Source organism: Sceloporus undulatus, chromosome 8, assembly GCF_019175285.1.
Source record: "Sceloporus undulatus isolate JIND9_A2432 ecotype Alabama chromosome 8, SceUnd_v1.1, whole genome shotgun sequence".
NCBI lineage: Eukaryota > Metazoa > Chordata > Lepidosauria > Squamata > Phrynosomatidae > Sceloporus > Sceloporus undulatus.
The window spans coordinates 28,724,120-28,746,175 of NC_056529.1; the positions used below are offsets into that span (position 1 = coordinate 28,724,120).

General features: G+C 40.3%; 1 protein-coding gene across 18 annotated transcripts in view; it reads right to left on the reverse strand.

Annotated features, from left to right (window-relative positions):
- The window catches only part of SUN1 (Sad1 and UNC84 domain containing 1), a 44,290-nt gene that overhangs the window by 16,771 nt on the left and 5,463 nt on the right, over nucleotides 1–22,056 (reverse strand). The window contains exons 1-10 of one of the 18 annotated variants that reach the window (XM_042480591.1): nucleotides 21,059–21,259; nucleotides 13,747–13,843; nucleotides 9,530–9,739; nucleotides 8,264–8,454; nucleotides 6,408–6,434; nucleotides 6,127–6,324; nucleotides 4,619–4,741; nucleotides 3,107–3,190; nucleotides 2,623–2,733; nucleotides 383–481 (exon numbers count right to left, since the gene is read on the reverse strand). In XM_042480591.1, coding sequence (XP_042336525.1) covers nucleotides 383–481; nucleotides 2,623–2,733; nucleotides 3,107–3,190; nucleotides 4,619–4,741; nucleotides 6,127–6,324; nucleotides 6,408–6,434; nucleotides 8,264–8,454; nucleotides 9,530–9,739; nucleotides 13,747–13,823 — 1,120 coding nt within the window. In that variant the 5' untranslated portion in view covers nucleotides 13,824–13,843; nucleotides 21,059–21,259. Of the gene's footprint in view, nucleotides 1–382; nucleotides 482–2,622; nucleotides 2,734–3,106; nucleotides 3,191–4,618; nucleotides 4,742–6,126; nucleotides 6,325–6,407; nucleotides 6,435–8,263; nucleotides 8,455–9,529; nucleotides 9,740–13,746; nucleotides 13,844–21,030; nucleotides 21,260–22,056 lie in introns of those variants that run through there. The other 17 variants (XM_042480592.1, XM_042480594.1, XM_042480593.1 and 14 more) reach the window with 17 other exon arrangements.

Sequence of the window (22,056 nt, forward strand, 5' to 3'; positions counted from 1 at the left end):
TACCTGAGCCGCTGTGTGAACTTGATAGCGGCATCAGACCCTGGGTTTATATAGAACAAAACACAAGGTGTTTGGTTGTCCCTGATCACTTGGCTCTCTGGGTAGAGGATTTTGTCCATAGGGCTTACATTAGTGTTTTCAAGAGCCCAAGCTCTCTCTCTGCCCCATAACCCTGAACAGTTGTCCTGATGGTGAAGCGAACTCCGTGGTGTTCAACAGCAAGTGCTCTTTTTGTAGCAAATGTGTAATATTTGAAGCAGCTTTATAGACATGTTCAAATTAATAAGCTTATATCATCTCATGTAAGATGCAAGTATGATCCAAAGGGCAGACACATGCATACATTCATGCACATACACACACAAACACAAACAATAGTAACCTGGAGACACAACAGCCAGCCAAAGGAGTGAAAAAACCTTCCTGGACACAAACCATCCTGCTGTTCCCATTCTTTGCAACATATGTAGCAAGAAGAAACCTATCACAACACAGATGAATGTGAACACAGAAAATGGAAGCCATTTGCAATTAAAAGCAACGTTATAAATAATTGACTGACTTTAAATCTATATACAAAATGAAGCACAAGTATCAAAGCAGAAACAAATGACAGCTAGCATTATAGTCTGCAATCATTTTGACAGTGCTTTTAGAATTACTTGCCAAAGAGTTACTAATAGGTTTCTTTAAATTACACGACTGGTTTTGAGAGCGAACATTTTCACTGAAAGAGCATTACTGCTATGCAGCTTTACAAAATAATAATAATAATAATAACCTTATTTTCATATGATCATTTGAAAGTTAAGCACATTTGAATCTATAGTAAGTAGAGTAAGGATGTAAAGAGAAATATTTTTATACACAAGTGTCAGATGGACAGATCTGTTGAAATGGAGCAACAAGACAATGAAGGTATACAGAGATGAAAGTTTATAGCCCACTCAGATACGATTTTCTAATTTTTGGCAACCTTTCCCCCCCTAAAATTCCCAGAATCCCCCAGCCAGTTTTTGTGAGCAAATATGCTGGCTGTGGATTTCTAGGCAATGTAGTCCGAAGAAATAATTTTTCCAAGCTGCAATATAGATTTGGTAGGAAGCAGTGGTTACTATTTCAGCCCAGCTACAATGCTTATCTCGTCTACACATCACATTTCCCCAAAATAATGGGTATACACTTAAAGACACAATGTAGTGCATCAGCACTTCAAAGATTATGTAAGAACCAATTAATCTTATACATATTTCCCTGGGAGTAAACCCCCAGAAAGCAGTGGGACTTACTCCCAAATACAAACATTTCTAGGATTAGTTTTCCATTAGTTTTCTAAGTTTTTTGTTCTGATATTGTCTGCATTCTAATTTTTTTTTTGGGGGGGGGGAGATGACACCATGGTCATGAATGATGAGCTCAGAATAAAAGAAGGTATATACTGTATGTTTGTTCATGGCTTTCTCTGCACATGTTTTGCATTTCTGACTGAAAGCTTAAAATGCTCTTTATTGTAGGATATACAATAGTGGGCTTAAATAAGCCTGAGGCTCACTTTATAGTGATTCCACTGGCTGCATTACTAACCCACCAGTTTTAGGTGTTTTGGTGACAAAAAAGCTGCAGATTTCCCTTCCTTCATTCTTTACTGAATGGATGAATATCAAAAAGCATTCTTTTTTTCCTTTTGCTTTTTAACCTCCTCATTAAACAGGTTTAGTGCCACAACAAGACAACAGCAGTGAATCTCCATACATCAAGGGTACCAGACAAAATGCACTGGACATCTAGTCACAATATAGCATCCAGTGTGCTGCTGGGTGAAAATATGGCTGTTCTCATTTCATTTCTGGGTTCCTACTACCAAGCTATCTAGCAATAACCAGCCAGTTTGTAAGCAAGACCCCCCCCCCAAAAAAAGCTACTAGCTTATAAAAGCTTTAGTAACCTACTACTAAATTTCCATGCCAGATACAAAACAAGAGAAGGTGCTTCCTCTGTAGGAAGACTGGAAATACAAGCTAGGTTTTTTTTAAAGACAAAGTAGTAGTAGTAGTAGTAGTTGAGTTCTTTCCTGACTCCATCAACCTGTGGGATTTTATGCTAGTTGTGTAGGAAAGGGCTCTGCACTTCAATGGATACTGAGTAGATTGGTGGAAAAGGAATTATTTTTCCATTAGTTTATTCACTGGCCTTCATGGACTTCCAGGTCTCCTGTAGCTACAGATTTGTTACATAGATGGCTGAAATGGCCTTTTTTCCCAATAATCAATATATTTTTACTTCTTTATGCCATTTATGCATTCTTTTACTAAGATCCTCGTTTTGCATGGGCATAAGTCTCTTTTTAGAACAGCAATAAGCTGCTGCCTTCCGTTTTCCTAGTGTTTCTGTGACATATGTAGAATGGGGATTATCTGTGCCAAGCTTCCTTGGCAGCAGGGGTCAACCTAAAACCAGAGCAAGAGGTGATGGGCGTTTGCTATTCTTAAGTACCCTCCCCAACTGAGTCAGTCTAATCTCATGGAGCTCTAAAAAAAAGCAGCAAGAGTGTTTAAGAGTGGAAAGATTGCGATGATAATAATGAAGCAAAAGAAATAAAAAACACAAAAGGTACAAGTCAACCTGCATAAGAAAAGATGTGCCAAATGGTCCTTGCTACCCTTTTAGACCGTGATGATTGCATGTGGCCTGTTGTGTGTGTTTCAAGGTGTTTCTTCCCCTTACAGTCATCACCTGTTGGTTGTGGGTAACAATCAATTAATACAACACATTCACCAGTAAAATCTGCACATAAAAGTAACTTTTCTAAGCTCTACCATTAACCTCACTGGTCTGTGCTACATGACACACTAGTGCTCCAAGTGGGCCACCTTTGCTTTAGCTGGTAAGTAAAACTAAAGCCCACTGATAGTTACATCTATAAAGGTAAGTTCTAAATCCTACAACTTCTAAAGCACAAAAGGACTTAGGCAGTTCCTCTGAGAGCAGGATGATGATTCATGGCCAACATGCAATGCTTTTCCAGCCTCCACAAAACTATGAAAGATCACTGTAACATGCAATTCTAACCCAAGTTTCAAGAAATAAGATATCAAACTATACTTACACAAGGATTCTCCATTTATCCCCAGGTGGCCATCTTCCCTGAGAAATTCTTTTACATTCATGCTCCCACAGTAACTAGAGTGTGCTACAACAGGAAGGAGAGAAGGAAGGAGCCAAAAAATAGAATGAAATAAAATAATTACATGGGGGGTGGGTGGGAGAGAGAATACAACCCAGAAGACTCATGTAGGTCTTCCCAATAGCAAGCTTGTGCAATTTGTTTTTTTATTTCAAAAGCCACTTCCAGAGGCAAAATTGTAAAGCAGCATTACCCATCTGTAAAAGCATCTTGCTAGTCAAGTACAGAAAGAAAGAAAGAAAGAAAGAAAGAAAGAAAGAAAGAAAGTTTCTTTAATTGAGGAATGGATGGAGGAGATACAAGCCCAAAGGCTTCATATTTAGGTGTGCATGTTTAAATTATTGGCATCTCCAGGATTGCACCTATATAGGCAGTAATCCTATCTGCATAATGGAAGTTAATTATTCCATTTTCTTGGAAAGTCAAGAATCTCCTAAGAAATCGGCCCAGAGGTGTGTGTAGGTGTTTTGGAGAAAAGGATTTTAAGCCTCCTGTAAAACGGATCTTGGGGGGAATGGAGATCCATATAGACTCTGCCAAATATTAATGTATAAGACTGAATTCTGATATTGTTTTCCTACAGCTACTTAAGCTCTTGGATGATTTTTACTTGCCAATGTTTATCCTGCTAGATGTCTTCTCAAATTCATCAGACTTTACATTTCCAACATTTCTATTTTACAAATGTCCTCTTTTTAATAACAGAGACTAAGAGATGTCAGTTTGGTTTTCTTTCTCTATTTGCAAGTGGAGCAAAAAAAACCCCAAACCCTTTCATACATTTATATTTTGAAAAACAGTAACAAGCGGTCAGAAAGAAACTATTCCTTGAAGAGAAATGGTAATCAAAATCCCTGAAGGCTAATGCTAGGACCCAAAGAATGTCTCAAAGGCCTAACCCTGTCAGGTGGAATCTGTAGACCTCCATGCTTCATCACAATTTTATCATACTTTTACAGATTCAGAACAGGTTTTTCATGTCGGATGAGAAGCACAATTATAAAGATCTCACATGGACATTGTATCTGTGGTTGTTTGGATCCTGGCCAAAATAAATGTTTAATGGGCAAGTTGTAAGCAAAAGCTTGTAAATTTTACCCACTGGATGACTGTACTTTTATGGCTGATATAAGCTGCTGACCAAAGCAAGCCAATATATTTAAGTGTTACACTATCCATGCCATTTCAACATGGGGGCAGGAGCAGAGGAACCCTTACCACCAGTACCCTGTACCTTGTATACCAATGTTTCCAAGAGAAGAAGAGTAAGGCTGGCAAGTGAGTGCAGGAAAGAAGTCAAAAAGATTACAGTGGAAGATGCCAGAAAGTTGCCCAGTGAATTAGATCATGGGAGACGCACACATGACCCAGATAATTGTTTTTAAGTGTGGCATGGATGGACAGAGAAGAAGACAATCTAAAATAAAAAAGTACCTTTACAATCATAGCCCAGCTTCAGCAAGATCATTTGAAAGAGCTGCACTATGAGTGATGTGAAAGATGTTGTGGTATACTTGGCCACTTGCAGAATCTTACTTGTGTAGAAAGTGAGGCCCCCTATTAAAAGAGCAGTAGAATAACAATGTTTTATTCCATTTCTTAATTGGCCTATCAAGAAAAATGCAACCCTAATCCAAACAGGTGCAGGATGTTCATTCTTTATCGGGGACTGAGAAACTAGAATGCTAAATGGAAAGAGTTGTCCCCTTGGCCACAAGCGATGTTCCAAGGAGGATAAGTGAGAAATATTTTTAATCTTCCATTAAGAGATTTACATACTATTCAGATGTAAATACCAATCCCAGAACAAGAGGTGGCAGAATATTTCTGCATTGTTCCTTTTCTGGAAAAGATTACCAGTTTCTAGTATATACTCTTTCAAGCTATTAAAGTAAATACATACACAAAACAGGTTCATAAAAAGATTTGCATCTTCAAATTATGGCAGGGAAAGAATGAGTGACCATCAAAATTTTCTTCCATTGTAGTTTCAACAAACGTACTCTCACACCTTTGGGGTGCACTAAAATATACAGAAAGTAGGGCTACATATATATCAGGGTAGTGAAGGCTACTAAAAATGTAATCCTGATAAATCTATGCCACAAACCAAAGAAATAGCAGCCCTGATGGGAGGTACTGTAAGCGACCAAAGAAGGGCAGAATGTTGTGCTAGATACAAGGTTAGATACAGTCATCCTGGATGGAATGTAGTTCTGGAGACTGGGCATTTAGAAGTAGGAAGTCAACATTTATCTTTTCTAATTCTCCCTCAATAAGAAACAACAAAACCTCTCCTGTGTCCATTATGGAAATGGACATTAAGTTCTCTTTATAACTCACTTTGGTGACCCTTCAGGTAGTCCTGAAGTGACTTTGGTTCATTGTTCAGATGCTAACATGTACATGTTATGCTAACAAAACCAAGCTTTTTAAAAATTAAGCAATGAGATGTTCTCCTGACAATGGACATTTGCGGTGGGAGGTGGCCGTACCAGTCAATAGCAGACAGGAGTCTAGGCACCCCCCCCTCAAAAAAGCTACCCAGTTTGGACGAAGCCACTGGTGATTATGGAGCAGGTATTTCCAAATTATTTTGAACTTTATTTTACTATTAAAAATAATGCTAATAATAATATAATAATAAAATTTTATTTATACACCGCCTCTCCGTCAGGATCGAGGCGGCTGTGCTCTTCGGAAGAGGTTCAACGGAGTCTAAGAACTTCCTTTGTGTCAGAAAGGGTCACAGATAAAATGCCACAGAACGTTCTGTCAAAGTACACATTCTCAAGTATACAGAACCATACTCCTAAACCAAAAGAAATCACCTTGTCAAGCAAAGTTAAATATAGCAAATCTTCCACTTTTTAGAAACATTTTATTCACGCATCATTTCTCAACACCAAGAATCTCAGGAGACTGAATATAACATGACTTACTGAACTTGTGTTTTTGGTTTCGATCCCTGGAGTAAATTCTTGAGGGTGGCATGTGCGGAGTTGAGTATGCGGTGAGGACCTCCTTCCGCTCAGAAAGCATACTGCAGTCATTGCAGGTATAGCCATTCCTCAGTGAAGCCTGGTTCTCAGTCGTCACTATGTCACCGTTGGCCTGAATCACCGTAGTACCTCCACCTGTTGAATTGGAATAGATGACCTAATAAACTAAACCAATGAATCAAGAACAGAAGCAATAAGAACAGAAGATACTATCTTGTTACCTTTGGGATCACCATCGTCATCGAGACCTAAAAATAAAAGAAATGAATGGATAGAATTCAAGGAGGTGCATCTTTCTAGGTCATCGTTGACAATTATGTATATTTAAAAATCCGTTTGCTATTTCTAGGATCATAAATGAGAAAGCATTGTGGGAAACATTATTACATACAAGGCAGTGTATTTTAAAATAAAACCATCTGTTTCATCTACCAAGTAGGATTACATTTCCAGGTAGAAATGTAAAGCAACAAAAACCTGTCTCTTGTTTCTCATGTGACTATTGGGGAAGCTAGATATTTGGAGACACATAATGTTTCTGTTGCTTAGTTACCACTTTTTTTTGCTCTAACAGCAGCTCAACACACAGCAATAAAACAAGGCTGTTAATGCCAGAGCCAACAGTTAAAACACAGTACTAGAAGTTAACACAGGTTTCTTCAACCTGGGCAAAGGGAGGCCTACAACTAGGCTAGGTTAAGTAGCACACAGCCTAGAACTACGACAGCACCTTTCTCTGCTCACACAGGCCCAAGGTCTTCTCTGAGAGCAGTGCTGCTTTTGGGCGTCCAGTCCTGCACTCTTTACAACAGAGTAAGTGGGAAATTGGCCTGAACAAAGTCAGACCTCAAGTCAGAGGATTATTAGGGAGGACAAAGGCATACACATTTCATTTCTTATCTGTCTCGTTGGATGCTGTAGCTCCACAGAGACTCTTAAACACACACACACAGACATATACCTACACCAAATACCAAGAGGCTATATTCTCAAGATAGCCTAAGTAAAGGCTTTGTCTTAAATCTGTCTTTGATGTCAATTTGCAGTGACAAAGTAACACCTTACTCCAGTTGGAAATTAATGAGCTTGTTATACAAATCTAGCAATCCTCATACAGCATGACTTGTTGAGAGGAAGCAGAACGTAAGCTGCTTTTCAAAAGTCTTCTGTCCCTCTGCTTCCCCCTTCTCTAATTTCTCAGGCACCTGGCTTCCTCCTTTATTTTAAGACAGGGGTAGGCAACCTTTTTGAGCCGGGGGCCGGGTTGCTGTCCCTCAGACAACTGGGGGGCCGAAGCCAAAACATAAATAATTAAATAATTTAAAAAAAAATTTAAATATATAAATAAACCAGGACAAATGTAGGACAAAATTTTCAAATGGAAGGCACTTTTTTTTAAAAAAAATGGAGGACACACAAAACATTTTGCTGATTTTTTAAAAAATGTTAATATAAATGCATGTTTCTGAGGTGTCTATAGACAATTGCCCCCCTTGCTCCTGCGCGCGAGAGGCCAAAAGCCCCGGCGGCAATCGGCAGCAGGACCGGGCTGGGGCCGGTCCCAAGGCCTCGCCAGGCCGCAGGTTGCCTACCCCTGTTTTAAGACAATACTAGCAAATCTTCACTTACTTGCTCGGTATTTTATGTTCAGATCTGCATTTATCTTGCTGTTTCATGTACAAAGCATCTGGGATACAATAAACACTCTAAAATTCAATCCGTAACATGTTAAGTTCTATGCGGTAGTAGACAATTGGAACAAGCCACCAGCTATTTTCCTGGAGTACAGTGTTTACGTGCAGCTATTCATTTCAATGGGTGTTTGTATAGAAACACCATAGAATCACTGGCTGGCTAAGTGTCCTATTATAGCAGGGAGGCAGCTTTTTCAGTAAAGGTGAGCAAAAACGGGAGAGGTAGAGGTGTTAGTGTATGTTTTAATGATACTCTAAAGTTTGTTAAGACAGCTAGCGGGATGTAGCTGTTTTGGGTAGTAGGGCCTATCCTTTGGATTTAAGCCAATCTATACAGGTATGAATAAACACATCAAAGTATCTGCATACAGTAGTTTACTTACCCCAAAAATGATCAACAGCTGTCTGCTCCTGTATTGAAGACTCATCCAATATGTTTGACATAAGGGACCCATCAGTTGTTTGGCTACTGAAACTACTGTGGCTGAAAATGGAAGAGCTGGGCACATTTGTTCTTGAGGTGTATCTTATAGATCCAGATTGTTTTGCCACACTTTTATGTTGTTTTGTAGTTCTTGAAGGAAAACATAAGTCTAGGCGTAAGTATACAAAATTCACCAACAGCAATCATCCACACACTTAACAACATGATTACTATGATGATTGGGGAAAATGAAAGATGTGGGAGAGAAGAACTAGGCAGAACTTCGTAAGTAAAATCAGTGCTATTCTAGTTATAGCAACAAAATGAAGCAGCTTTTCCTCCCCCATCTTCCACCAAGATTAGAGTTACTGCCATAATGATACTGTCATAGCTTTTAAAAACTAATAATGTTGATTTTAATCAAATAAAGAAAAATGATATTTGAACTTACCACACTGAAGATAAAATACAAAAGCCCGACAAAATAACAATCAGAATTTCAAGCTACAAAGTCTTTTAATTTCAGGAATATTCCTTGAATTTAACTTTTCACCTGGTTAGCAATGACCCACTCCCTGCTGACTGTAACTGTAACCTGAAATCCCAGGAGGGAACATACTTAACATCTGAAAGTACTGGGGCTCTTTTTTTGCCTGACAACGACCCAGTTGGATGCAGCATCTAAATTCTCCAGGAAATTTGTTTCAGGGAAATTACCAGCCCCACCAGGCTTTGTAATGCAATATACAAACACAACCTGAAACAACGGCGTGTTACATACCGCCGAATTGCTGTGGTCTCCCGCCACCGCCGCTTGCAACATCTGGGAGTCACAGCGGCCAAACCGCGCAGCTCCTGGACGCTCTGAGGAAGGAGCACGGAAATCGTGCTCCTTCCTGGGTCCCGGAAAAGACGTCACGAGGCGCTAGTTGCGCACTAGCGGTGTCACTTCCGGGGCGCGACGTGTGGATGCACAGTGTCCGCTACATCAATATGGTGGCGGCTGTGTGGAACGGCCGCTGCCATTTGTCACGGACTCTGTCCATGATAGGGTAAGGGGCGTCTGGAAGAGACGCCCCTTTTCCAAAATGGGACGTCCTAAGGACGTTCCTTATGGCGGTGTGTAACCCGCCAACATGTGTATTTTGAGCTTGACTGGATAAAATTAAATGGAACAGGTCTGGTGAATAGATAATACAAAGTAGTTGTCAAAAGAAATGCTTACCTGGGTGACTGGTCTACAAAAGCCTTATTCCCAGCATAGGAGCTGCTGCTGTTTCCAGTGACATAGATGTTTTCCTTTGCGGTGTCCTTGCTTGTGCTGTATGGTGTAGCAGATGAGCGCAAGCTGCGTCTTGACATTCTTGGAGAGTCAAACACTGGGTCCAATTTGTGTTCTGCCTCAAAATCCAGAGCAGTTGTGGAGTAACTTGAACTGTAATAAAAAGGCAGTGGGAAAAAGAAACAAACACATTTTGCATATGTGTTAAATAGTAAACATGCCTATCTATTGCAGAGAAAGATTAATTTTAATCTTTCTGCAAGACTGTACTGTTTGATGGTTATAAATTTTTATTACTGCTACTGGACTTTGTTTTTATTGCTTTAAATTATCTCAGAGTGTTGTTTTTCGCCCCACTTCATTGGTTGCCACTTTCTGAGGTCAGGAAATGTTGTGATACTAATGTCATGTCTTAACAAGCTGAAATATGTACAATATTGTAGGATGAGAAAAGACTCTGACATGGTTGCCAAACATTTGCCCTCTGTGACATTCGGCCTAACGTGTAGGTCAGAAAATTCAGGAAAATTAAATTCACTCATGACAAAGTTTGTTGTTTTACAGAAAACTGACAAATAAAAATGAACAAAGATTATTTTTTTAAAATATCCAGACAACTTTTAAGAAACAAGCCAATGCTATGAAAAGTATGTGTTGTTTGCTGAAGCAATAAAAGGAATCATTACACCCAACTGTCAGTGAGTTGGCATACACACTGAAGCCCAGTTCTAAGCAAGTGAAAGCAAGCATTGTGTAATTGTTGGTGGAGAAACAGAGTAACAGAATTCCCATTTAAGATTCTGTCATTGTTAAACATGGTTAAATGGGAACATGTGCAACTTCCATTTTAAAGTCAGGAATACAGGCAGCTTCAGCATTAGCAGAGTAATAGGTTCAATCTTATATGTGACAGAAGACAACTACATGCAAATGGAGCCAAGTCCATTTCCCAGCATCTCCAGGTAGGGCTAGAAAGATTCTTTCCTAAAAGACTGGTGTTGGTATATACAGTTGGCCCTCCGTTTTTGCAGGGGATCCGTTCTGGACCCCTTACCCTCGCGAAAATGGAGGCTTGCACATATTCAAGCCTCATAGGCTTGAATGGGGTGTGCCCCTGTCTGTGCGGCCCAGGAGCGTGCATCATAAGAAACAGTGGAGGTCACCCCTCTGTGGATATTTGAGGGTGCGGACCTGGGATCTCTGAGTTAGGAGGGGCAACTATACACAAAACTGACCCAATGGTCTGTCTCAGTATAGAGATGCTCCTGATTAACTCATCAGATCAACACTATTTTTTCCATTTACATGAAACTAAGAACTTCAGAAACAATTTGTATTTTAAATCAAATACATAAAAAGCACCTCAATCTACAGTTTCAAGACTCTGCTTCCCACTGTGTGAGCAAAGGAGGACACATTATTCCCTACCCAATTTAAGATACAATCCAGCACAAGATCCCCAATTTGTCTGGAAATAATTTGAAATTTGTTTTGAGTGGATGAAGAGTAATCAGTTGCTAAATATGTACTTTTGCACACAAGCTACACAGTGAAGGCAATGCATCTGTATGTGGTACTACCAAGTCATTAGTTTATCATGTGAGTCCTCCCACCTGCTGTCTGAAATAGTACAGAGAAGACGATTTGCCACCTGCATGAGGACTAGGCCACAAACAGCACAAATTATACTGTGTCCCAGATCAGCTGGACCAGGGTTGCTTAAAGGTCCACCTTGTTAACACGTTTGGGAACAGATTCAGGGAAGTTACTAGCCTACGAAATTGTTTATTAGCCTGTTGCAGTCGGCAGCAGAGGGTTGGAGAGCTTTGTCTTCTTACATCCGTACATTGCAATTCAGTGATAGGCACAGAGGCGAAGGATGATGGCTTTTCTTTTCTGGTAACCCACTTGCTTTCCATGGTGAATCTAATGGAGGGGTGGAGTTCTGCATCCTTCTTCTGGCAACCCTCTTGCCCACCTACAAGCAACTCCTTTCCAGTTATGGCTACCAGGCCAGTGCTTTTTTAAATACTAGCCCACTGACTGCTTTGCAGACCATGATTTCACCTCTTGAGATAAACTGTAATGGTAAACACCACTCTGCAAAACAAGGTGTCTCTCATATAGCAAGCTAATTCTGACATGTGCCATTATACAGCTACTTGTATTCTGCTCCTGCCAATGATGATTACAGATACTTCATTGAAATGAAGTGCCAGGCACTAAGGACAGCTGCCACTAGCCCCAATGTGTGTTCGCTTGGCAAACATGCCTATTTTGTTAATAACTTAATATGACAGGGCTGATAATGAACGTAGGTTATTTATGGACACAGCAGAGGTAGTATTTGAGTACTTGGTGTCATACAAACATCTATGGAAGAGCAACTTGTTCTGAAGTTAATGCTGCAAGGATAAAATATATTTCTGTCATACATTTTAGAGATGGGAATCAATCCATAAATCTTACCAACCCCACACATACTATATGAAAAGAAGGAAGGAAGCCTAGTTGCCTTAAGTAGTCACTTTATTAAAGACAAGAGAAAAAAAATCCTGGGCTGGGACCTGATTCACTGTTGACTAAGAGTGCTACAGAAGACATTTTGAGAACAAGTACAACAGATTCCTCCCGTTTTACAAGCTCCACCACTTTGCCTCAGATCATGATCTGTGAAGTTGTACTCATTTGTACTCAAGCTTGACCTCCCACTCTTTCCCACTTTTATTAGTCCTTGGCAATCTAGTGAACTCTTACAATATTGCTATCTTCCTAACAATTTTCCTGCCTATATCACTACTGGAGAATCACACAGTGAAACAACTCAAAGGATGAAACTACCAAAAGCCTACACGCCAGATCCCACCTAGGGGCAGCTTCTGCAGTACACTTTTGTAAACATGCACAATGAAACAGGAATAGATGTGCCAGTGTAGTTCTTGATTTTAGGTCAACACACATAATGTGGAAACTGTAACTGGAACTCTTGGCCAATGTAAAAAGATGCAGTGCTCTTTTGGAGGTTAATAAATGCTAGCGCTTTGGACATCAGACTGGAAGTAGCCGCCTGATCTAGATCTCTGTGAAATGATATACATTTCCCACATGGAGAATACACACTTGTACAGTGAATTAATGATTGACTACAGCATCCCAGCATGTACACAATGAATACACTGGCAATAAATTAGTTACTGTATATACTCGACTATAAGTTGACCTGATGTATATATAAATCAAGGGCAGTTTTGGAGACCAAAATTATGGAGTTTGATATGACCAATGGATAAATCAAGGGTAAAACTTAGGGCAAGTAACAAAGGATCTAAAGGGCGAAGCAAAGATAAAAATGCCAAGGAACTTAAACAATTACAGCAGGTATTGTGCTCAAACTAAAAGCTGGATGGATAAGAGAGTAGAGGGCGGTCAGTGCTTCCAGGACAGATTATACTTTTGCCTTTCACAGAAGATGATTCCCTTTTTTATATGAGTTAACGTACAATACTTACATTGACCTGTGGATAAGTCGACTCAGGTTTTTGGGGCTAAAATTTCTAGACTTATACATGAGTATGTACAGTTAAGCGTCAGTCTGCCACACCATTTTCCTGGCCCTTCCTACAGAATGAACCTTTCCCGGATGTTAGAAGTTGTGTTAGTAACTACGGAATCATCATTAGTACACTCAGAAGTCAATTCCACATTATGTAAAAGGGTTATTATTGATGTTCTTATTAAAGTGAAAAAATGAACTTGGAAGTAATGGTAGACTTATCCCATTTGTCCTTGCTTAGCAAAAATAATGAACGTTCCCCGTACAGCAAAAGAACAGAAGCAGACTAATTGATGTTACCTAATCCTACCCTCCACAGTTACTAGCCAAAACAATGGTATCTGGGTGTGACTCTGGAACTCTTTCCTTATAGTGAGAGACTGACAAACCCTGAGTCACTGTCTTAATCCCCAGTTGCATTGGCTCACAACCCATGTTCAAAAGCAAAAACAAAACCGCTCCATTAAACTCAGGAAAAGAAACAAAGGAGCTCTGTCATCAACCTCAAGGTTTCCCCTCTTCAATTTAAAACGTACCACAAACCCACAACACAGGACTCAAGTTTTCATTGCGCACCAGTTCTCTCGACAAGTAAAAAGGTTCTCACCTGAGTGCATAAGTATAGCCAGTGTTCTCTGGCACACACTGGGGAGGGGAATACGTGTGAAGGCGTGAAAAATCCATAGTCACCGTTTCAAATCATACTGTAGGAAGGTGAAAATACAGTAGTATAACAGTTTAGAAGAGAGAATAGGAAGAAGAGCTCTTGCTTGGTTCAGCCTGTATTTCAGAATATTGCAAATGATGCAGGGAGTGGAGCAAAAAAGCCCACAAGTATCAGATGTAGTGTACATTTTGAATGCGACTGCCAGTGTTAGATACCCCTTATCAAACAGCACATGAGCCTGAACACTTCCTCTTGCGGGGAGCTTTTCAGAAGTCTTATGGCACGCCACATTTGCTATTTACCAGGTTCCATGAAACATTACGATAAAATATGCTAAACCCAGCTCATCATTACACAGTGCAATCTATTCTGGTGCTATTTAACACAACATTTGGCACATACTATTATTAGACTGTACTGTGCTGAAAGGATTTGAAGTACCTGCAATAGTATTCCCCAGCTGCATGCCTCCAGAAATTCAACCACATATAATATTGAAAAAGGAAAAGTGGGGTTTATTTGAAGATGTTCTACTCTTTACACCAATCCAAACAGTCATGTCAACAAAAAAGTAAGGCAAATTGTTGTGCTTTGAGTCTTTTTACAGTTTCACTTTGTACCGCTGGATAGAAGGGAGTGAGAGAATCTAACTCAGCTTGTGTTTTTAAAGGGATGGATCCTTTTCTGGGAATGGTTCAACTAACTGTTGGAAGAGACCAAGGGTTCTTGTGTACACACCCCAGAGGCTAATCCAAAACACATTTCCATATCCATGTATCACAAATCAAGACTGAAACCTGCATCGCTGAGACTTGTTTCGGCCCAAAATTTTGAGAAAGTCAGTTTGAAAGATTGGGATTTATGAGACCAAGTTTTGCTCACCCAATAAGATTTTGGCCTTGTATTTTTCAGCCAGCTGTCTCAAATCTATTTGGCGAACTACTTTTAAAACTACGTTTTTGTAGCTTCACGTCGTAGGGTTAGGAGTAGCAAGATCTGCTTTCCACAGTCAAAAATCCCAGATGGCAGACCCAAACCTTTTGGTCTACTTGAAGTAGCTCTTTCGATTCCAGGCTTAGTGTAAAACCTATCTGTGTAACAAACTCAATAGAAATTAGCTGAAAAAGATGAAACCAACTAAATTACTGCATTCTTTACGCACACATTAAAATTGCAACATGCCAAGAACTGGAAACACCCCAAGTCAGATAGAAATACAAGGGAAGGGTGTTTCACAAGAGCAATGCCACAAAAGTACTGGATTATATTAGCTGGGATGACATATTTTCTTACAATTCCTAAGAAAAAGATATCTTCGGGTTAGCAAGAATACATTAAGTCTGTTTTAAAGATAATGAGGCACACCCTACTTCTGTGTTGCTGCAAGCATGCCAGATATGTGCCAAGATTTCTATTCCAACTTCCTACGTCATGCTAAAATGTATTTATTCATTCATTTAGAGTATTTATATCCCGCTCTTTGGCCAAAAGGGCTCTCTGAGCTGCTTACACATTGTTCATTTGACAGTCCCCTGCCCTCAGGCTTACAATCTAAACAAGACAAGACACACAAGGAAATGGGAATGGCAACGGAAGAGGAGTGCTATACACCCAAAGCAGCTCCGGTGCTATCGGTTAATATATGGGTTTAGGGTAATTTAATCTGTAGTGAACAAGAAGGAAGAAGAAGGAAATCATCTAGCTTTTAAAAAGTTCAACTTATCTTAACAAAATAAAACAGAAAGACAGTTTAGACAGCATCACGTTTATCAAACAGTTTTGATTTGTCCTGTACCAACATGCCAAACAGGCTACAAAATTATTTCTTTCTTTAAAAAAGAGCATTTCCTCAGTGCTGTTGTTTACTGTCAAATGTGTTTACTCCATTTCATAGGAGAGCAACTCCTGGTCAAAAGGGTGTGGTTCCTACTTGTTCAGACACTGCCAGCTGCAGTTAAGAAATAAAAATTCAAAACCCAGGTATGCCATAAGGCTCAGTGTAATCTGGGTGAGCCTTTACTCTACCGCAGCTCAGCAGTATGACAATGCCAACTTTCCAAAAGTAACTAGAATGGGAAAAGGTTCTTCAGCCACACACACAGAACACACACTGAACATGTGTATCCATCCAAATCACCATGTCCTTGTCACTAAATTTAATTAACTGTATTTGGCCTCAAAGGGAACCAGTGAAGTGCAGTAGTTTGAACACTGGACGATGACTCTGGAGACCGGGGTTCAAATCCCCACTCAGCCATGGAACCCATTGGTCAAGTCACACTCAAACCCCTCTGAACAAACCCTGCCATGAAAACCCTGTGATAGTGTCGCTGTAAGTTGGAGTGGACACAACAACAACAGTAGTGCCTCAAAACAGGGAAATAGAGTGATACTATCACTTAAATCTAGATACTACAGTTTGCCCGCGCCATACGCGGGTGCGCCATACACGGCTTGAGCATATGCGCTCAAGCCGCGGGGCGGCGCGTCCCATTCAAGTGAATGGGCGTGTGCGCCCATTGCGCCCCGCGGCGCCTGCCACACACGAGCCCCATTGGAAACAATGGGGCTTGAGCATAGGCGGAATTCGCCTTACGCAGAGAGATCCGGAACGGATCCCCGCGTAAGGCGAGGACGCACTGTATATTCCTATTGAGGCTAGAATTGCATTGGCTTTTTTGGCTGCTGCATCACACTGTTCAACTTGTGGACTACTAAAACACCTAGATCCTTTTCACATGTACTGTTGTCATCTGTGCATTTTATTTTTCCTGCTCAAGACATAAATAAAATAAGTAATCTAGGGAATGTGTTTCTAAAATGTTTCTGGCTGTGTAGAGGCTTTGAGCCTACCTGCCATTTTGACGGACCTTGTACAAACCTATGTTGGAAAGTGAACAAAAATTGTAGGGGGAAAAACAAACATAAGTCGGGCTTTCCCTGCATTTGCAGAAATATATTTCCTGATGAAGACAAAATCAGAAATGTGAGGAGGCAACACAAAACCTACAGCTGTCAATCTGTAAATGGTAGTCCAGTTCAGATGCCATGCTTACCAGTCACTGAACTGGTCCAGCAGTCAGGAGCTCATCTGTTTCTTTTTTCCTCTCATTCCTGACTAACATAAACAGTCCTTTCAGATTCTGATTGAATCCACATAACCACAGTCCCTACTAACTTTGGTTTCTTCTTAAAAGAAGGTTGAAATCTACTCTGGATTTCAACTATTGGTTTCAGAGTAAACTTGGGGTGAATGGTACCAATGGCTATGCTGGTTTAGATGGAATGCTAAAAACAGATGAAGGTTGCAAAAGAAGGAATAGGAATGAGGGAGAGGCATGTGGACTGGTGACTGGATTGCATATGGTCCCAACCAGGCCATTGTAATTATATGCATAAAACTGCAAAGGTGCCTATTCAACAAAGAGCCAGCAATGCTGGACTGGGGAGGAATCAGAAACCTGGTTTTGTCTACAGTTCCCCCTGTCTAGGGCTAAACACAGCTCAGAGACACTGTTACTTAGCAAACAGCATTGCCATCAACAAATCTAATTTAGACCTGGATGCTCAACAGCTGTCGTCACCCTCTTGTAACCCATATATGAAATGTCAGACTGCCAGGGAAGGATTTTAATAGGCACAAACAGAAGCTGGATAGTGGGCTGTTACTGAATCCTACAGGAACTGGGTACAGATCTATTATTTGCATACACCCCCAACCCACCCCTGAGGCAGAGCTGAACTGCTTTAACCATTAAGATTCTTTGCCCGCACTAAGCATCTGACAAGCTTCCAAGTGCAGAAAACTAATATATTTCACTTCTCTTTTGGATTATTCTGTCCCTGTTTCAGAAACAATGACCATCAAGGCTGTTGGAAACTCCCACCAGCAGCTATTATAGCCTTCATCTTTATGAAAAAGGCAAGCAACCATTCTAAAATTGTCTTTTGTGGTATACTGATGCTTAAAGCTGAGGAAATAACCCCTTTCTTAAGTGGGGAGTCATCGGAGGGGGGCGGAATAAATCAACCCTGAACCCAGAGACCTGGGAAGAAGACATGAGGGAACACATCTGACAGACAAGGTGAATTTAAGATCTTGGAAATATGGCTTAAAGATACAGAAGCTTTTGTTTCTTATGGAAAGCCATATTAATGTTGTTATAAAGCAGTGGTCCCCAAACGTGGGTCCTCCAGATGTTTTGAACTTCAATTCCCAGATGTCCCAGCCAGCTTGGGAAACAATCAGGAATTCTGGGAGCTGTGGTCCAAAACATCTCGAGAAGCAAAGTTTGGGAACTGCTGTTATAAAGGATGGTTAGGGGCAGAACACAAACTCGTCTGCTAGAAAAGAAAGTTCTTTTCTTAACAATAAGGCCAAGCCTTCCTGGCAAAAATATAAGCATGATCAAGAATACAATTTTCTAGGTAATCCTTTAAGGAGGGATGGTTCTCAGACTCTCAGAAGGATAGCCTGTGAGAAGATTCAGGGCTAAGTAAAGGTCCTGGCATGAGATACCTGTAGACAAGAAAAGGACAGATAAGGAGCATGCTCTCATTAAAATGTCTGACACAAGGGCAATAGCAAAGGATGGTTTGATAGTAACCTACCCAAAAATGTCATAGAAGGGGCTTTTATAAGTACAAGATGCTGAATTCTTAACAGACTTCCTTGAAGAAAGGTATCTGGAACTGATGCAGAAGTAGAATAAAGTCTTCCCCCCCACACTATGGACAGCAAAAAGCAAAAGGTAAAAAGTTACTTTCTTAAGGTAAAAAAAAAAGCTATGGTTGGCTTATGAGAGGTATGCTATGTTCATAAATCTCATAATCTCCAAGTCGTTGTTAAACCATTTGTAATTCAACCCCAGTCCATTACTTTAATCCATACTGCGTTGTGTTAGCCTAATTCAGATCTCAAGTAGGTTCCAGCTGAAAGGAGTGTACCACAGACTCTTGCCCAGTTTGCAGAGTTTATGCATAAAAACACAGCCATGATGTTGGGCCAAGTGTTTAATAGATACCACACTATGACAGAAGAGTCTTAGTTTATATTCAGTACAGAAGTACTACACTAGTAAGCAAGCCAACATTGATCACGTTTATGGATGCTATGAAACCTCTCAGGTGTAACATCTCTGATAGTTTTGCAGGGTTTGTTTCAAATAGTTATTAGCTCTAGAATAGCCTTAGAAATCCCATTCTTTTATGGGGCAGCAATAAAGTATATAGGAAACATGCCAGGCAACTTTGTGGTTGCAGAATAACCTCTATAAAACACACACATTTGCCTTCTTGGGATAAAAGGCACAACCTTCTCCCTCTCCTGGTCTCTCTTAAGATAAGAGCAAGGGACAGATCGAGAAGTTTATTTCCACAGAAATGAATAGTCCGACTTAAAGGCAGAGCCAGGAAATGAGTATGGGAAGACTGTCATACTCAGAAAGGGCATTAAACTTGAGGGCTCTGCCTCGAATTGGAGGCTGGGTTAACCCTCCTGTGCCTGCTGCCTTCTTCTGTGGATGCCCAGCCTCACAAACAACTGGATGTGCGCAGAGCCCCTTTCACACTTTCCACAGAGGCCTGCGTGAAAAGTTGGTGCAATCTTGCTCTCTCACACATTCATTCAGAAGTACTGAAGTTGAGGACAGGAGTACAGCCCAAGTTTCAGTCAAGGAATGGCACTATAATTTATACAGTACAAATAAAAATGATCACCAAAAGAACATGGTTCATGCAACCTGGTGTGTCCCTCTGTGCTCAACAATATTACAGATGTCACAGACTTCTGTGGCCCCAACAAACACTCTACATTGACTAGGGTTGAACTTTTGCTTTCTGGGTTGTGTGTATGTTAGAGAGAGAGAGAGAGAGAGATGCATCATTTTCAAAATCAGCAACACATCATATCTGGTAATTTCTTTTTTCTTCCATCAGTACCCAGATGCCCTGTTCAAAACACAACAAAATGGTACAAAGCTGTTGAGGAAACCTAAACACTACTTTTCAAAGTTACTACGGTGTAACTCTCACAAGTTCAGAACCATGGACATCCCTGTAGTTTCATCCCTCAGCTAAAAGTTGTGATGAAGCATACAATATGGTTTATCTGTGCCACCATAACAACCAAATCCAGTTTACTTTCGCTTCGGACAGTGTAAAAACACTGACAAAGGAACATATTACATGTTCATAGATAGTTTTTTTTTTGACGCCTTGAGTCCCTAAATATAAGGCGGGATTATAAGAAAATCAAATAATAAATAGAAAGTCTACACAATATAGGTACTTGTTAGTATCAGCAATGTAGAAAGGAGTAACAAGCAATAAAATGAGCATTCATAGCACTATAAAATGGAAAATGAGAGTATCCCTGATATAAAAATAGTTAACTGACACAGTAAGAAGCAAACTACAACTGGAAAAAACTTTGGTGCTGCTTCAAAGGACTACATGCCGACTTGCTGAATTTTGGAGACACTAAATTCATCACTCCTCAAAAGGTATGATTTCCATTTCTTTGCAGGTAATATCTAACATTGGGCAGTCTCTCACACATCCCACTCTGTTACCAATTTAAAACAGGCTGAAAAAGCAAAGAGCTTCAAGCAAATACTGAAAAACAGCACAAAACTTAGTGTATAAGGTCAGCACAATAATCCAGAACACAGTAACAACCACATGTAAAAACATGACCTTTTTGACAGGAGGATTTCACTGTCTGTTGCATAAAGCACTCATATTACTGTTGTATTACTTATGCTATGGTTACCAAAAGGGAAAACATATGACAGCATTTTAAACATTTCCCACTTTGTTATGAATTCAGAGGAACAATCTAAGTATGATTCCATTAATAGGAACTGGAGTAACCAAAAGGGAAAACATATGACAGCATTTTAAATGCGTCTCAGTTTGTCCTGAATTCAGTGGTAGTATGATTCCATACCAGAGTTTGTGAACATACCAAGTATCTTAAGATAAAATGTCTCCTTTGCTTTAACAGCTAGAAAGCCTGCATAAGGGCATTGATTTAAAAATCCAGCCCAAATCGTTCTGCATATGACTCCTACCAGGATCCACCTTTACTGAAAGAAAAAGGACTAACCAAGGCTCAGTAAAATGAGTTAAAATAGCTAACTTCTCCCTTTGGCACAGCTAGTGAAAACAAACTCAAGTTGCGCACTGGGGAGTTGTGAAATCTCTCTGACCTACACAACTGACCAGAAAAAGCAGAGGTACACCTTCAAACCTGGATATTTTTTTGCACCCTGCCGCATCCTTCATCCCTCATGAGGGATCATGCTTCAGTCCAGCATGGCTTTCCAGATCGGAGGAATCCTCCGCCCAGTAAATGCCAGAGAAGTTTCAGAGTTGACAGCACATTATCCCCACTGTATTCCACACTGCAGAATCCCAAAATGGCTTCCCAGCCTCAACAAAGCCTGAAGGATCAGACCAAGGCTAATCCAGCCTCTTAAAGCTCCCTTTGTCAGTCAGGGGCAGACTTTGAATTTATTGGACTAAAGCTCCTTTGGCCAGCCCACAATATTTAACCCCTTGGTCTCCTCCAAGCAGAAGGAAAGCCTCCTTCCAGCGTTTTATTTATAGCTACACGTTTCCATGGGGCTTTCTCACCTTTTGAGGATTGGATGCTACAGTTCTTTGCAGCAGATCCTCCTCCCCGTTTCGTTGCAAGGTTTGCTGTTTACAACAAACAGCAAACCTTGCTTCTATTTGTTTGTTTTTAAAGGAATAAATTAACTACTTTTTTCCTTTTTAAATGTAACCTCCTTCACTGGAGACCTATGAACTACAGGTCCTACTTCCATTAAACCTATTGCTCATGCCCTTTGGGGTAAGGGCCCTAAATGCCAGTCTAGATCCAGTCAGATCTAGGAAGCTAAACAGGATCAGCCCTGGTTAGTACTTGGATGGGAGACTGCCAACAAATACTAGGTACTGTAACCTATAATTCAGAGGAAGAAAGTGGCATTAACCACCTCTTGAGTATTCCTTGCCTGTGAAAACCCTATTTATGGGATCATCGAAAGCCAACAGGAGACCTCAAAAGGCGAACACTGAGAAAGGAAAAAGTCACTATCCTACTATTTTTACTATTCAGATAAGAAAAAACTCTTGTGTGCGTGAATTATCTACACAACTCTTTTGGACATTAGCACATGCAAATCAAAATTTGAATGTAAGGAGCATTTCCCTCAATTCCTTGGAACACCTTAAACATATAAA